Source organism: Daldinia loculata (genome assembly GCF_022478755.1).
Source record: "Daldinia loculata strain CBS 113971 unplaced genomic scaffold F4817scaffold_20, whole genome shotgun sequence".
Taxonomy (NCBI): Eukaryota; Fungi; Ascomycota; class Sordariomycetes; order Xylariales; family Hypoxylaceae; genus Daldinia; species Daldinia loculata.
In genome coordinates this window covers 57,733-72,405 of record NW_026054874.1, presented here as the reverse complement: position 1 = coordinate 72,405, position 14,673 = coordinate 57,733, and the positions used below count along the sequence as shown (strand labels likewise).

General features: G+C 46.5%; 4 protein-coding genes across 4 annotated transcripts; 2 read left to right on the top strand and 2 right to left on the bottom strand.

Moving 5' to 3' along the window:
- The first annotated feature begins 3 nt into the window (after positions 1 to 3).
- F4817DRAFT_335427 (pyridoxamine 5'-phosphate oxidase-domain-containing protein) lies at positions 4 to 1,526 on the top strand. The gene has a single exon (XM_049303017.1). The coding sequence runs from the start codon at positions 325 to 327 to the stop codon at positions 1,246 to 1,248; it is 924 nt and encodes a 307-aa protein (XP_049159679.1). The 5' UTR covers positions 4 to 324; the 3' UTR covers positions 1,249 to 1,526.
- A 1,760-nt stretch (positions 1,527 to 3,286) lies between these two features.
- Positions 3,287 to 4,754, bottom strand: F4817DRAFT_335422 (uncharacterized protein). Its single transcript, XM_049303016.1, has 3 exons — positions 4,475 to 4,754; positions 4,069 to 4,234; positions 3,287 to 4,015 (listed from the first exon to the last, which is right to left on the bottom strand). Exons 1-3 carry the CDS (start codon positions 4,597 to 4,599, stop codon positions 3,791 to 3,793), a joined length of 516 nt encoding a protein of 171 aa, XP_049159678.1. The 5' UTR covers positions 4,600 to 4,754; the 3' UTR covers positions 3,287 to 3,790.
- A 555-nt stretch (positions 4,755 to 5,309) lies between these two features.
- F4817DRAFT_87597 (uncharacterized protein) lies at positions 5,310 to 7,271 on the top strand. The gene is made up of 2 exons (XM_049307998.1): positions 5,310 to 5,506; positions 5,580 to 7,271. The coding sequence occupies exons 1-2, from the start codon at positions 5,499 to 5,501 to the stop codon at positions 6,817 to 6,819; spliced, it is 1,248 nt and encodes a 415-aa protein (XP_049159677.1). The 5' UTR covers positions 5,310 to 5,498; the 3' UTR covers positions 6,820 to 7,271.
- Positions 7,272 to 10,691: 3,420 nt separating this feature from the next.
- On the bottom strand, positions 10,692 to 14,171 carry F4817DRAFT_335415 (fungal-specific transcription factor domain-containing protein). The gene is made up of 8 exons (XM_049303015.1): positions 13,336 to 14,171; positions 12,835 to 12,865; positions 12,723 to 12,774; positions 12,520 to 12,653; positions 11,989 to 12,459; positions 11,752 to 11,796; positions 10,988 to 11,689; positions 10,692 to 10,893 (listed from the first exon to the last, which is right to left on the bottom strand). Exons 1-8 carry the CDS (start codon positions 13,657 to 13,659, stop codon positions 10,799 to 10,801), a joined length of 1,854 nt encoding a protein of 617 aa, XP_049159676.1. The 5' UTR covers positions 13,660 to 14,171; the 3' UTR covers positions 10,692 to 10,798.
- Between the last annotated feature and the right edge of the window lie 502 nt (positions 14,172 to 14,673).

Genomic DNA, 14,673 nt, shown 5'->3' with positions numbered 1-14,673 from the left:
GTTGTGTCTAACTCTTCAAGTCTAGCTCGTCTTCTCTTATACCCACACAGCAACGTTTAAACTTTTTCTTTTATATAGAAAAGACCAAATCCAATTGCAGTCTAGTACTATATTTGGTATCTTTAATAACGTGTAATTACGTCATGATGAAATTCATATATTCTCCAAGGTTGAATCAACCCCTCCAGTACCTAAGACACAAACGCGCCAATGGGAATGTTCAATCACTATCAATCCATCTCTAGCGGTTGACGAGTCCTATATACCTTGAAGGGAGCGCTAGGTACCTTTGAATGTAATCACCACGCTTAGTTTATTCGGCTGATGAACCGATTCGCCTACCGCCCAATCATCTCATCACCGCGACTCGTACGACTTACCGATCGCCTTGCTTGCGAACTACTCACCTACCGCGCAATGGCAACGTCGTCATCCCCTCTAGGCCCGGCGCCCTGGAGACAGCTCTTCCTAGAACATGTCCAGGCGATGGCATCGCCGGAATTCACTCTAAGCACAGTCCGGAAAACCTCTTCCCCGTCTGGCACCGTCTACTCACCGCGTGCTCGCACGTGCGTCTTCCGCGGCTTGTTCGCGGGGTTACCGGCGAATCCTAAGAACGACGCCGAGCTGAACCCGGACGTCTACGAGACGGACTTCCCGACGTTCACGACGGACTGCCGGATGGACAAGATGGCGGAGCTCTTCGGCGTGGGGGAGACTAGCGGGAAGCTCCGGGGCTCGGGGGGCGGCGCGCCTGTTGAGGCTGTCTTCTGGGTTAGGGAGACGGGTACTCAGTGGCGCGTCCGCGGGAAGGCGTATGTCCTCGCCCCGGACGTCGAGGACTCGTCTGAGGGGAAACATGTCATATCTTTGCTGGCAGCGCGGATGCGACGTAAGGGCGCTGGCAAGGAATGGAGTTTTAGCAGGGAAATCACGGCGCACTTTGGCAATCTGGGTCCCCTGATGAGAGGGTCGTTCCGGAACCCGCCTTCTGGCACGCCGGTGGCGCTGCCGGTGGAAGACGATAGGTTGAAGTTGGGGCAGAAGGTGACGGATCTTAATGACGAGGTGGCGAGGGCGAATTTCAGAGTCGTGGTTATTGTGCCGGAGGGTATCGACCGCACGGATCTGAACGATCCGGAGCGTGGCCGTAGGTGGTTGTATACGTTTGTTGGAAGTAAGTCGGAGCCTACGGCGCCGGGAGGGTTGGTGGAAGATGGGTGGGAGATGGTTGAGGTTTGGCCTTAGCCGGTGCGGGAGGAAGAGACTAAGTCCATGACGGCTACGTATGTAGAAGAGGTCCTCGGTTGTATGGAAACCCTTATCATGAAATATCTATCTGGTTACCTTGTTGGTCACCTCGACTGGTGAGGAAGGGTCATGGACCCTACGTACGGTATAGTGGTGTATATGCATAGCTCCGTCTTATCGAGGTTCTTCTACATACTACCTCTTACTTACGGGCATTATCGTATGTACATACATACCTAACACACCTACATACATGTGTGTGTAAGAGTCTTGGCATGATCAGATCCATCACAGCCCTGTAAGTTTCGAACATGTGATGTGATACGTAGAAGGGAATGTTTCCTCCCGGGCCGAGCACATGGCAATCGGTCTCGCTCTATATATCCGCGGACGGGATGCCGTGTGCTAAACTAGACCTTACACTCCGGCATACTACGTAATGTAGGTGCGGAACATGAGGTACATACATACATACATACATACATACATACCATAGATGATCCCATATTTAGCCTTGCGGTTTTATGACCTCGTGGTGCGAGGCTGGGCAGGGGTAAAAACGGCGATTTTTTAAATTGCTCTCTTGTCACATTACTTCTTTTTTCCTTCCCCTGCTATGTATTAAGAGTTGGGTAGCGAGTGAAATTAATCGCACCATGCCCGGTGGGCATATTACTAGAATGCCCATTGTACTGTCTGTTGCTTTGCAGGATAACTCTGAGGATCTAGGGGAAGGATCGTCTAGTGCTTATGGTTCGAAAAACCGATGCTTTCTTTTCGTAGGTCTTAACACATGTAAATATTTCGTTTCGTCGATTTGGCCTAGATACACTACGAATTACTACCGAACGGTATTGGAGAAACATAATTGTGGACAGGTACCTAAGGTACTTATGTATGTAGTGTATGTATATTTCTTCCAATTATTCTACTATGTACATTAGGTAGTGTTAAGGGATGTGATGTCTCGGTACGGGAGTTTTAAACACCCTTGACTGCTGGGCTTCGGATCTAACACACAGCATCTTACGGATGTTTTAGCGCAGAATGTCAAAAGTGGGGGGACAGAAGAATAAAAATGCTTCCATTTGGAAGCTTTCAGGCGTTTTGTCTGAAGCATGGGGGCACCATCGCGACTTTCCCACGTGTTCGAAGCCGGGGTCCGTCCCGAGGCGGGGCGGGAAGAAGAAGAAGAGAAGAAAAGGCTGGGTGCAATTTAAATATATAGGTAGGTATGTATTTTGACTTTGAGTCTTGGCAATATATACATGTTTTATTATGAGGCTAGGGCCTAGAATAACATGTACCAGTATCCGGTATTTACATGTACATCTTCAAGTACCTAATTATCCGAACATCTTTTCTTGCTTTTGTCGCCTTGTTTTGCTTCCGGATATGGAATGTACATAGCCGACTGCAACCCCTTTTCTTAGGTACATACATACCTTATCTGGCAGTTTGCGAATAACTGATTGCCCCCACCGCGAGCCGGCCGGCAGGCAAAAAGCATCGTGATCTAAATTCGGGGAATGCTTTTTTTTTTTTTTTTATAGAACGGGCTTTGCTTTTGAGTGTGTTATGAAGCTTTTATGTTGTGTTTTATTAAATTTTCAGGGTTTGCCTTAGGTAATGTTAATGAGCACAGCGCCTCAATGATGATATATATCTTATAAACCCCTTATGAGGCGAATCGTACTACCATATGACACGAATATGTAGTGTATGTGTTCTTACATACGTAGAGCTTTATATTTTCGAGCGGGGTTTGACGCGAAGCAGCGAAGAGGTAACATAGTGATCCCATACGTATGCACTTTATATGTATTGCTAGGTCATGTTTCAGGCATAAGCCAATCCGATATGAATGTGAATATGTATGGCACGAATTCGATCGGTAGGATGGACTGTGCATATTCACCGCTTAATTCATGTATGTATAATCCGTATGCAAAGACAACTATGCATGGCTCCCCAACCACATTGGGCAATTGCATCGATATTAATCCGTACAATTTATATTATACGACGACGAATACTCAGGTGATGTAAGAGGCTGTAGTGTATGTACGTATGCAAATATCGTAAGTACATACATAAGGCTAGGTATTTATGTAAGTATATCTTCAGGATAGATATCTACATGTACAGTATGATAGATATGAACGAGTCTAATACATAGATGATATTTAGTTTCATATATATCTCCTTATAACCGAAACATCATCATCTCATTCATTATCCTACCAAAATACCGAGGCAAGCAGGCAAACAACCTATCATACAAGTAAATGTAGGTGATATGTCTCGTTGATCTCTGAAAGCATATTCTCGATGCAAGCCAACTCATTGTTATATCCTGTTTAGGCACTGTATCTCCGGTCACCCCCCATCTTACGCCGCAGCTACATGTGCAGTACTACTACGACACAAGGCTATTCCCGTCCTCTCTCACGCTCATACCACATTACGCCCCCAGCGTCTACTACAGTAGTGTCCAACCGCTAAGGACGGTCCCGCATGTGCATTGACATGCATCGTGTTAGCTAGCGCAAAACCTTTGCGACCTGTCACGGACCCCATACGAGTAACTCGATGGTGGCCGGCGCCGAGTTGCCGCCAATCGCCAAACGGTCAACTGCAACTTGTTGATCAACTTGATCCAAGGCAGATGCGGCCGGCTTATCCTTAGGCTGAGAATCCCCCCTTTGGCAGTGGCGTATTCCGATGGGGTCCGAAAGGTCTCTGTCCAAGTCTTGTCGCAAGACTTTTTTTATATGGGAATTTTCTTGTCTTCTCCACTATGGTCTCATTATTTACATGAAATCCCGTAACGGATGCGTGACTCCCGCCTCTAATCTGCAAAGAAGACCGTGCTGCATGTGGCACGTACGCATTATTGTATGTAGAGTGGTATGCCCCCAAAGCTGCTAACGACCTTGCGAGCTTTATATCAGTAACGGGTGAGAAATGTAGAGAGGTTTGGCTAGCTCAAGTTAGAAACGTCTCTTCCGATCTACTTCTTAGCATGGAGATATGTGGAATGGAGACATATCTTGAGGAATAAGCTGTTCGCATTACTCAGATAGGTCAATCACTAATAAGGCCACGTTGATACCCTCCTTCAACTTTGCTACTATGTATGAAGCGTGTAAACCACACCGGCCATGTGGACGTTCCCTTTTCTGACCGAGGGCCGAAAAAAGTAGCAAAATGCAATACCTACTTCGTATACAGCTTTGCTTCCTTCGCGGACTTCGTGTAACTCGAATGTGAGCATCTGCCCCAGCCGCTCCCATAGGAATTACTACCACGGGCAGGAGAGAATGTCCAAAATAAGAGAACGTCCATATTCGAGAGAGGGCCAAAGTCGTTTTTTAATAAACTAGAACGGCAGCCCGTTAATTAGTCGCCGATCAACCCGTTAAAAGAGAAAAACTTGCAGGCGGGCGCCAGTGGACAAGGGTTCTTTACCGCTAGGTGCCCTGGTCGTGCATCTACTAGCTCTGGTTTAGGATGTACATACCTCGTGAGGTAGGTACCTAACTAAATGTACATTATCTCAGTTCGCCGTAGAGTCCCGATCAAGTATGTACGTACCTAATGTACCTAGGTACATCTTCCATACAATTAACTCCAGCCTACCTAACAATTAGTCCCCTGCTTCCTTGGGCACTTAACATGCCGCGGCTGGCAAAGCCCCAGGCTAAGATAGTACAATATTATTATGGTAGGTACAACCTTTAATATAGGTAGTACATGTATATTATGGATCCCAGGAAGCAAGCCCAGAAATACATAATCGTACCGTAACTGCTTTTAAACCAACCAGCATATGTATCTCGATACCCCACAGAATTGCCAATTCTCATAATCTTCCTTCGATATCAACTCTGTTTCCACTTGATCCGATTCCTTCCTTTTTCTCCCCGCCATATCCGCCTGAATTAACCATCCCTTCTCTTGATTCGAAGAGAAATTGATCAAGTTTTTGTGACGTTTATATTACATCGACTAAACAATATTCTAATTGGTTAATATTCGAGAGACGAGACATCGAATTGGCCTGCTCAGGTCTAAATTGTAGCATTGCAGCGTCGAGTTCGTTAGGTAGCTCAGGTGCCCATCGTGCATGGGCTTGGCTAGATGTCATGACCAGTGACATATCAACTTAACAACCGCCTAGCCTCCCTTTTTACCTACCCTGTTCACCTCCTCACCGACTCCTCTACCTCCCAAGTAGGAGTCTGATGTCAGGGTACGGTCACATATCTGCTTCTTAGCTTCAATCTCGAACAAAATACAACATATTTACATTGATATCTATCCAGAATGGCGACAGATTCCTTGAAAGCCCTAATTACTAACATTCCCGACTGGCTTAAACGCCTCGAGGAGCTCAATGGACAAATCGATCAGCGCCAGCAGGATCTGGCTATGCTACCTGAGAACCAACCCAAGTCATCAGCTCGATCTATTAGGAATAAGGGATCAACAGAATCCCTAAGACCGAGGGATGAAGGCGCACCCGGCCAGATACTAGACACGATACGCGTCTCGACGCCACCTCCCCTAGCCCCGAATGAAACTCGACAGCTAAACAGCGGTGCTGAGGTACCCTCGAGTCCCGTGAGTGAGCCGCGATCGAACACCTCCCTTCAACGTCAGACCAACGAGGTCATGGCAACGGCACAGCGACGAGCGCGCGCCGTTGTTCGGAAGAAGCCGAAGACCGAATCTATGATGAGCACCGAGAACACTATCCAAAATTACAGGTCACGGAATATGATCATCGTATACTACGACAGCTACGTACAGTCATTCTTTGAGGAGTTAGTCAAGTTCGTGTCGATGCAGCGCAATGCCATGCGTAAAGCCAAGATGGCTGCCAAAGTGGCCCGCATCAGACGTTTAGCCGAGATTGAGATGCCCGATGATGACGAGGAGGAGGACAGACCGGGTAGTGGGAATGGTGAACTGAAGCCCAGGGATAATCTCATCGCCATCGCCGCCGACGCCACAGCCCTACAAGCTAAGGAAGAGTCGGCGGAAGATATTAAGCTCCGCTTCAAAAGTACTCGACAGATGGGACCACGAAACGTGGTTGCCGGTAGGGTGAGTGCGCGGGTGACCCGATCAGGTCTTAATGGCGGACTAGGCGCATTCCAGGATAGGGGCGATATCTGGGAGGAGCTGGACAAAGGCCTCGAGTTCGTCCAGGGTATGTGTGAACAAGGAGCACATCAATTTCTTCGAGACGGTGACTGCGCCGAAGAGATCGAGAAGATTAAAGCGCGCCTTGCGTTGACGAGGGAGGCTGCCGACAAGGAACTAGCACGTTCTGAAAAGGAAAACACTCCCGAGCTAGCCTCGCCCTGGCCCATCCAGTCCCGGAGTTATCGCCCCACAACGATGCGGAAGAGTATGGGCGCGCCGGCATTAAAGACATCTCCTAAGCAAGAAGTTGTCAAGCAAAATGTTATTGAAGTGGAGGACGAAGGGGTACAGGATATGGACGACTACCAGCCGATCTCCAAACCGACAGAGCAAATAGATGGACCCACGTCTTAGAATGACGAGGTCCCTTTGCTTTGTTATTCTTCATGCGCATTAAGCAGTCTCCCTACTACTATTACCTACCACCGTCGTTTACGTATATACAAACCACATCTCAACCATTCAAAATTGTTTGCTCGCATGCAGCATCGCGACGGAGTTGGCTTACAGAGAATGACGGCTTTATTGGATGCTATTGCGACAGGACTATATACTTCCCCCTAAATTATGAGATGCCATCTTGAAAATTATATATAGTTTTCTATTTACTCGTGTGGGGTGCGGACAGATAAAAAAGCATGCACATATTTTGAGTCTTAAAATGTGCTTGGAGTTGGATATAGGGGAAAGTTTTGATATTTAACATCAACAGCCCAGACGGGGTTTGAATACATTTGGGATCACTCTACTATGGTGCCTACCTGCGCCTTTCACGACTTTACGGGACTCACGGCAGCGAACAAAATGTATGCATACAAGGCTATATCAATGCGCCCTCTTTCAGCTTCATCTGGAGGGGGCGGGTCAAACAAATAATGCCGGAATTACGGCCACTCTTTCATAATGAGCAGCTGGGGTTTTTCGGAGAATAAAGGTGACACGGCAGTTATGGGGGGCTGAAAATCCTTGGTACACAAAGACTACGAGAAGCCTAATAATATATCTAACTAGTTAAACTGTACTACACATGGTTATGATGTCTATGATGATGAACACTATGTAAGATATTGTATTCGGATTGAGTTGTCTAGATTCTATCGACGTTTCACGTTCCGTCGATGATCTGCGGATAAACCACAATTATCGAAGCTTTGTCCACGAGCCGTCAGAATTAAGTAAGGGGACGACGGGAAGGGCTGGGCCGTTAGTGGCGAGCAAGGTGCGGCCGCATTACGCGGGCGCCGTATTAATTGGATGAATGGATGAGATGAAATTTTACATAATGATAATACGAGAAGAAATAGGTATGTACATACATGGAAATGGAGAGGGGGAACTTTGCTCAGCTCATGCAGAAAAGAAGGAAATCTCCGTGTCACATATCAGGTACGTAATGTACAATGTTCGATTTCGATTTCGATTCGCGATGCCGATTCGGCCCGTCTGGACGTTGACCGAGATTCGGTTGCGTACCTAAGGGGGACTTGCGTTCGGAGTTCGCGGAGTTTCAGCGCTCAGGAGGTTGGGGGGTGCTGCGGTGCGGTGCGGTGCGGTGCGGTGCGTAAAACCCACATGTGATCACGGTCATTTCATTTTTTTTCGCCTCATTTGGTATGGAAATGGCCCGTACGTCGTATTATAGGTCTTGTATTGCAGATACCTATACGCATGTATGTATGTATATGTATTAGGGAGGTTGCGCTCGAGCCAGCTGGGATTAAATTTAGGAGAGATCCGAGAAAAAAAACAAAATTGCTGTGTTGGTTCGGTCTGGTTCGGTTTTGGTGGTTGATGGCTTCCGCTCTTCCTGGAGGTCGATATCCGCTTGTCCGAACCGAAGACACATGTAGAGTTGGGCTCTGCGGACGTCGGTGAAGTTGCCTTTACGAGGCCGTTCCGAGATGTGAGATGTGAGTTCGCGAGGGGAGACTGGGTGTGGTGATGGGGACCGGTCCGTGCGGCGCGGTAAGGATTGACGGACTGACTACCTGATTGATTGATTGATTGATTAAATGCGGTGACGTCCCTAGATACCATTGATGGAATCGGTTCCGTCGATGTGATGGCAAATGCGAGATTCTTGCGCGGGGAGCATATGGGATGTTGTGCTGTTGGTTTGGATTTTAATATCTACCAACAGCTTGATGCTACGGTTGGTAAGGAGGTTCGGGCAATTTTCTCGGTGACGAGGGCTCGACGGGTGACTCGGTGGTCCGGTTTATGTTTGGATGACTAGGAATTAGACCGGCTACTACGTGATTAAGTGAGTGTTTTAGTTACTCTTCGCGTCGTATATTACGCATGTTGGTGCCGATTAAGTAGGTTCCATGTGTACATGGGCACATAAGAGAGGGGTTGGGATTGTGACGACTTATACATAACCGAGTAGATCAGGGGAACTGATGTTGGGGCTCTTATGGTGTCCAAGTAGTTCCATGTTATCATCATTGCCCAACCTATGAATTAAGCTCTTCGATTACTCTCCGGGCCTCCTCTACCTGAAGCTGTTATATTGGCTGTCAAGACCCCCTTTCCCTAGAGAGATATCTAGTATAGTTGCAAGTTCAAAGTGATATTCCAATATTCAAACAAGGCACTCGATATAGACAGATAATTAGAAATATCGGGTTATATGATTTTAAAGTAAGTTAACAGTTGACTTGGATTGCCCTCCTTTGAAGGCCTTTCATTATATCTCATTTCTCAAACCATTCCCCTTTAAGCTCTCTATAACTTCATACGTTAAGACTCCTCGCACACTTAGCCTACTCCGATGAGAGATATTTCTTGACTTGAAATATAGTAGTCGTATGCTTAAGATAACAGGTATACAATCTAGAGAATTCAGAATCCCATCCACTCTATACCGTCAAACCGACTAGCAAGGGGTTACAGAGAACAAAAGTCAGCTGGCTCGCATGAAAAAGCTTGTCAAGAGCCTCTAAGTGGTTCTTGGTTGGATAATTCTTCGTTGGGTAACATTTAACCATACCATGTACAAGAAGGAGTTACCAACAAGATCACCACGTAGCCCTTATTGGAAACAAGTCCGTACTTGGTAGTGTCCCATCTTATTTTCATGCGCAGGAAATAGTCTTAGGTAGTAATACAGTATTAATCCACGTAAGTTAGGATCGTGCGATAAACTGTCGGGTGATGCCCAAGGAGTGTAGACGTAGCCATGCCTGCCGTGTATTACTGTTGGTTTAAAGACTATATGTACTGGGTATGATATGGCCGTTAGATATATCCCAACTAACTCCCGCTGTCAGTACCAACCGAAACCTAAGTTAATCAAGTTCTACATAGTTCATTCATTCGACTCGTATTCTCCTACATTACTTGACTCATTTCTCCAGGAGCAGTGATATCACTGTGCTTAAGGCGAGCATCAAATCCTAGATACCTATCGGATACCCCTTTACGAGTTTGAGGACTCACACCGATTAAGTTGGGCAGATGATGTCCAATAAACCCTTAGTGCCGTATGTTTATTTCTTATCCATCTCTCTCCTTTATTATTAACTCTCTCGTCTATTACATCACCGGTAACTACTAACGTAAATACATGAGATGGACATTCATGTGGTTCTTAGAATAGTGGTGATATCGTTGATTAATTAGAATTAGGACAGGATCTAGCTATTCTTTTATATATTCGTACGGGGGCGGTAAGTAAGTGCTTGAGTCAGGACTCAGTTACCGTAGCTCTAGGATCTACGTTCACACCTCGACTTCGAAACTAATAGAATTCGTAAATAACTAACCAATATCAGTAACGACAGCTTCTAAATTTTTTGCCTGGTAATAGTAACAGGTCTAGATGTAGCTGTCTGGCAGCTATGCAATATTATACGTATTCTATAGATAAGACAAATCAGCGGTACTCCCTCATTGTGAAACGATACATAAGCTGCTTTGCTCAAAGCCCCCTTTTTGGTATCCTCGAGATGAATCAAATACTATACGGGTATCATGTTAAGACCAAATTTAACTCCTATCAACTTAACCATATAGATATGTTAACTAGTTAAAAACTATAGTTAGGTCTCCTTCCTTAAAACACAAGTTATTGTACTCATTTAGGAGACGTCCCTTGCGACTGATGATAATTCATAACACACCACGTCAAGAAGGATCATTGAATATCTGCTTAGAAAACAACATATGCTATAAACATCAACACGCCAGATCTATTGCAAAAAAAAAAAAAAAACAATTATAAGCCAGGTATAATAATCATAATGTGCATTAGAGTCTATATACAAGTTTCACCCCTCCACCACCAATCTTCACAACCACCTCCTACCCCCCTACCTTATTACATACATATCTACAAGAACTCGCTCAAAACCGCCACCCTCGTCCTCGCGTCATCGGAGCCCCACTCGCCATCCGCCATCATCTTCATGATCTGGACCATACGCGCTAGGAAGCCCGTTAGCATTCAAGGATAGAAAATAGGAGCAGCAAGAAACCAAAATGCATTGTTGGATCTGGGGAAGGGAGGGGGACGACGTACTTATATCAGCCCTCGCCCTCGCAAACAGCGGATCCCTCAAGAACTGATCCGAAGTCGCCAGATCTCTCCCCGCCTCGCGCAGCACACTCCCTATACACAGGGCCTCCAAAAACGCCCTATGGTGAAAAACCCACCACACCCTCGCCTCGGGGTCGAACAGCGTGCACAGTACGAAGAAACACGCGATAGCCTCGTGCGCGGCCTCGAGCGTCGCGCGGATGTTAACAGGGACGTCGGGGCTCTCGGAGGCGTGTACGAGCATGAGGTTGTGGTAGTAATTGCTGCTTAGAAACAGCGTCTGCCGCACCACGCGCTTGTTCGTGCACGCGAGTTGCGCGATGCTCTCCTGGTCCCACGACCGGAACACGTCGGGGAACGAGCGGTAGACGGCACGGAAGTCCGCTACTAGTTTCGACTTCTGCCGCTGCGTGGAGCAGATGGGCACGTCGAGAGAGCGCGGGCTGGAGATGGTTTCTTGGACTAGGTTTGCTAGCATCCAGGACCCGCGGATATACGCCGTGTCGATCGGGTTCGACTCGCCGAACCCGGATATGTCGTCGACGAAGTCCTCGACTTTTACATCCGTGTGTGTGGCGTTGGGGGGTAGCGAGAGTAGCACCGTTAGAAAGGTATCCTGCACGAGGACGGCTTGCCAGAGCTTGCGCCGTTGTTGTTTCTCAAATTCGCTTGCGCCAGGGACCACTGGTAGAAGTTTTAAATCAGCTTCTCGGAGTGCACCGTTACTAATAGCTACCTCGGCCTACCTATATTCGGGTCCCTATGCAGACCCATCGCATAAGCTTGCCTCACTGTAACGCTTAGAGTTAGTAATTCCCCGTTTGTACCATCTGTGTAATACCCTGGTGCAACTAAACCCTTTGTAAGATATAGACAGTGCTAAACAAGCGTGATGTTCTCCTAGTCATTCTTAATGGAGGACCTCGACCCCTATTTTTAAGAGCGCAAGGGGGAAATGCTAGGCACTTAAGGGGTACACGTACATAACAAGCCTGAAAAAGCCCAACCATCTGACGCATGATTGTCGTTTATCAAGAAATAGCCAACCAGAACCATAGCTTGAACAGAGCGTAACGAAGCCGTATTTAAATAAGAGGACATGCGCAGCGCCTGATTACCTGCCGAGGCGTAGAACTCGGCAGTTTGCTTGCGATCTTTAGGATTCGTCGTCATCACGAATTGCGTTCCCAGAGCCATCATGGTGAAGAGCAAGCCTACGAAAGCGGCATCGGTCTTATCGGAATCTCGTAAGGACCAAAAGTGCTCGTACTCGAGATAGAACGTATGGCGATCGATCATAGGATAGACCGGGTCCACGCAGTCGTAGTACTGGCTGATGAGGATATCGGTCTGCAACTTGTCGGGTAGAACCCCGATGACCTCGGGGAGCCCGCCCTCGCAAGTCCAGTAGTTGGCGAAAGGATGTTCTGAGCCTACCCCAAAGACATTGGATGCTGTTGGGTGGGATAGAGAAACGTTAGAGACGAGCCCTGTTGATAGTGCGACGGACCCACGAGATGTCATCCGACTGATGGGAATACCTCTATCTGCTATATTTGGAATCGAAGGTCTCATCCCACTCATCGTCACCTTCTTCTTCGGTGGTTTCGTCATCCTGCGGCCGTTGGTGGCCGACCGTGATGTCTCTCTGGGACTTGTTAGTCGCGTTATCTCCTTTCAACTGTAGTTAAGCTATTTCTAAACAGTAACGGCTTACTCGAGGAGATTTGCCACGTGCGCATATTTGCATTCCGTTTGTCGTTTTATACCTGACGGGCCTCGTAAACATAAGATCGTGTAAGAGGATCGAAGATTGTAAGTATGCTTACAAGCTAAACAGTGAGGTCTACCTCGATCGCACTAAACTCGAAGCCGGACATGTTAGTAGCTGCGGATGTAGAACCATAGCAGTCGACTAAAGGTAGAAAGATAATTCTTCTAAGTCACGCTAGTTTCGGTTCCAACACAACGCATGCTGATGCTTTGTCGAAGTCCCTCCATAACCCGAGGTATTGATTTGACGTTATACTGCTATTCCTCCTCTTTTATAGAAATTTGTTTCAATAACGGCTTGTAATCTAGTCGTTAGTTTCCCGTTGTTATCATTTTCCCTCCCGAGACATGACCTAGTCAATGGGAAATAAAAAAGAAGAAGAAAATGCATAAAGTTTTAAATAATTTGATGCGCATTATTTCTCCGTAGTGCTACGTGATACTGACGCAACAATCGGAAAAAGGAAATCAATTTGGTCTAACACTGGCTAGACGCAGAACGTGGCGTCGGGAAATTATTTTTTTATTTAATTGCTAGAATTGCAGCATTTACTTGCCTTCGTCTTCCGTTCGACACATTCATAACATGATAGCGTTGGTTTGTTGCGCTTCTGTTTCTTCTTCAGGGGTTCGGAGAACGGAGGTACGGCGGTGACGCTACCTCCGCTGCTCGTGCCGTCGCCATCTTCAGGTTCAGACTTAGGGCCGAAAAAAGACTGAGTTGCCGAATCGGGCGAGGTATAGAGTGTACTTGCTGAGGCCGGTGTAAGTATTGTAATTGGCGATAAAGCAGAGGTTGCGGAAACGGCGGAATTGGCAGAGTTTCCAGAGTATCCTCCGCTGCCGTACAACAAATCCGTCGGAACTTGAGATGACGACATGCGCGTTGCTATTGTCTCTCTCTCTCTCTCTCTTATGCTGCAATGGCTGCAAACTGCCCGGGAGGATTCAATTGAGGCTGAACACAGAACTGCAGGTGGCGCATCCGGGAATAAGGGCCGATCGTCTAATGAGGCTTGATCGATTAGACAAGGTTGGGGTGTTGGCGGAAATTGGGAATGGATGGATATAAAGAAACTCAAAGTGACAATTGAAGGAAGAAGCCAAGACTTTTTTTGGTTTTTGTTCCCGTTGTTTCAAGGAATTTAAAAAATTAAATTGGGGATCGAAGAGGATCGACTGGGGGAATTCGATTTGGGAAAAGACTGGGAAGAGTTCGGCACGATTTAACGGTAAAGTTTAAGTTAAGTTAGGTTACCTTAGGTAGGTTAGGTAGGTAGTTTAAAGCTATTATAGGAATAAGGAATAATAAGGAATAGAGATGAATAACAGGTTAATAAAAGAGTATCATACTTCCATGTATCATATTAGATATGTCAGTTGACACACACACATACCCCAAGATACATTATGTATTTTACCTCGCCTCCTTAACAAGTTTATGTATTTGTGGTGAGCTACCTAAATACATCTTATTACTTACAATTATTACTTACAATAGTTACAGGCTTTGTATCCTTATGCTGTATAATACCACCGATACAAACTCATAGAATAGGTACATAACACATGGCTTGCTTCGCCCAGCTCCTTGGCTCACTTGCTGCAGTTCTTGGGACGTCGTGTCATGACCGGTCTATACATACATGAAATATAAGCCTTGGCCTATTCGTACTTGTACGCATAAAAGCCTCTGCATCGAATAGTGAGATACTCCTGACCGTGATAGCGCAGTAGACAAGTTGAGTTCACGAAATCTGACGCATGTCGGTGTATTACACTAATGAATGTAACTTGAAGGTACTGTACCTCGTACAAGTCCATTAATTGGATACCTGACGGATTCTCCCCGCAAGCGGTCTAGCTAAGCTCTTTAGGTGCCGAATGGGTGCCGC

Excerpts from the sequence above, each read along its gene's own strand:
- F4817DRAFT_335427 (XM_049303017.1), top strand. The coding sequence starts at position 325 with ATGAACCGATTCGCCTACCGCCCAATCATCTCATCACCGCGACTCGTA.
- F4817DRAFT_335422 (XM_049303016.1), bottom strand. The coding sequence starts at position 4,599 with ATGGACGTTCTCTTATTTTGGACATTCTCTCCTGCCCGTGGTAGTAAT. Across the intron at positions 4,235-4,474 it reads GAAGCAAAGCTGTATACGAA|CCAAACCTCTCTACATTTCT; the intron begins GTAGGTATTGCA and ends AACTTGAGCTAG. Across the intron at positions 4,016-4,068 it reads CATCCGTTACGGGATTTCAT|TCTTGCGACAAGACTTGGAC; the intron begins GTAAATAATGAG and ends ATATAAAAAAAG.
- F4817DRAFT_335415 (XM_049303015.1), bottom strand. The coding sequence starts at position 13,659 with ATGTCGTCATCTCAAGTTCCGACGGATTTGTTGTACGGCAGCGGAGGA. Across the intron at positions 12,460-12,519 it reads CATCAGTCGGATGACATCTC|CATCCAATGTCTTTGGGGTA; the intron begins GTGGGTCCGTCG and ends CCCACCCAACAG. Across the intron at positions 11,690-11,751 it reads GCATAGGGACCCGAATATAG|TGGTCCCTGGCGCAAGCGAA; the intron begins GTAGGCCGAGGT and ends AACTTCTACCAG.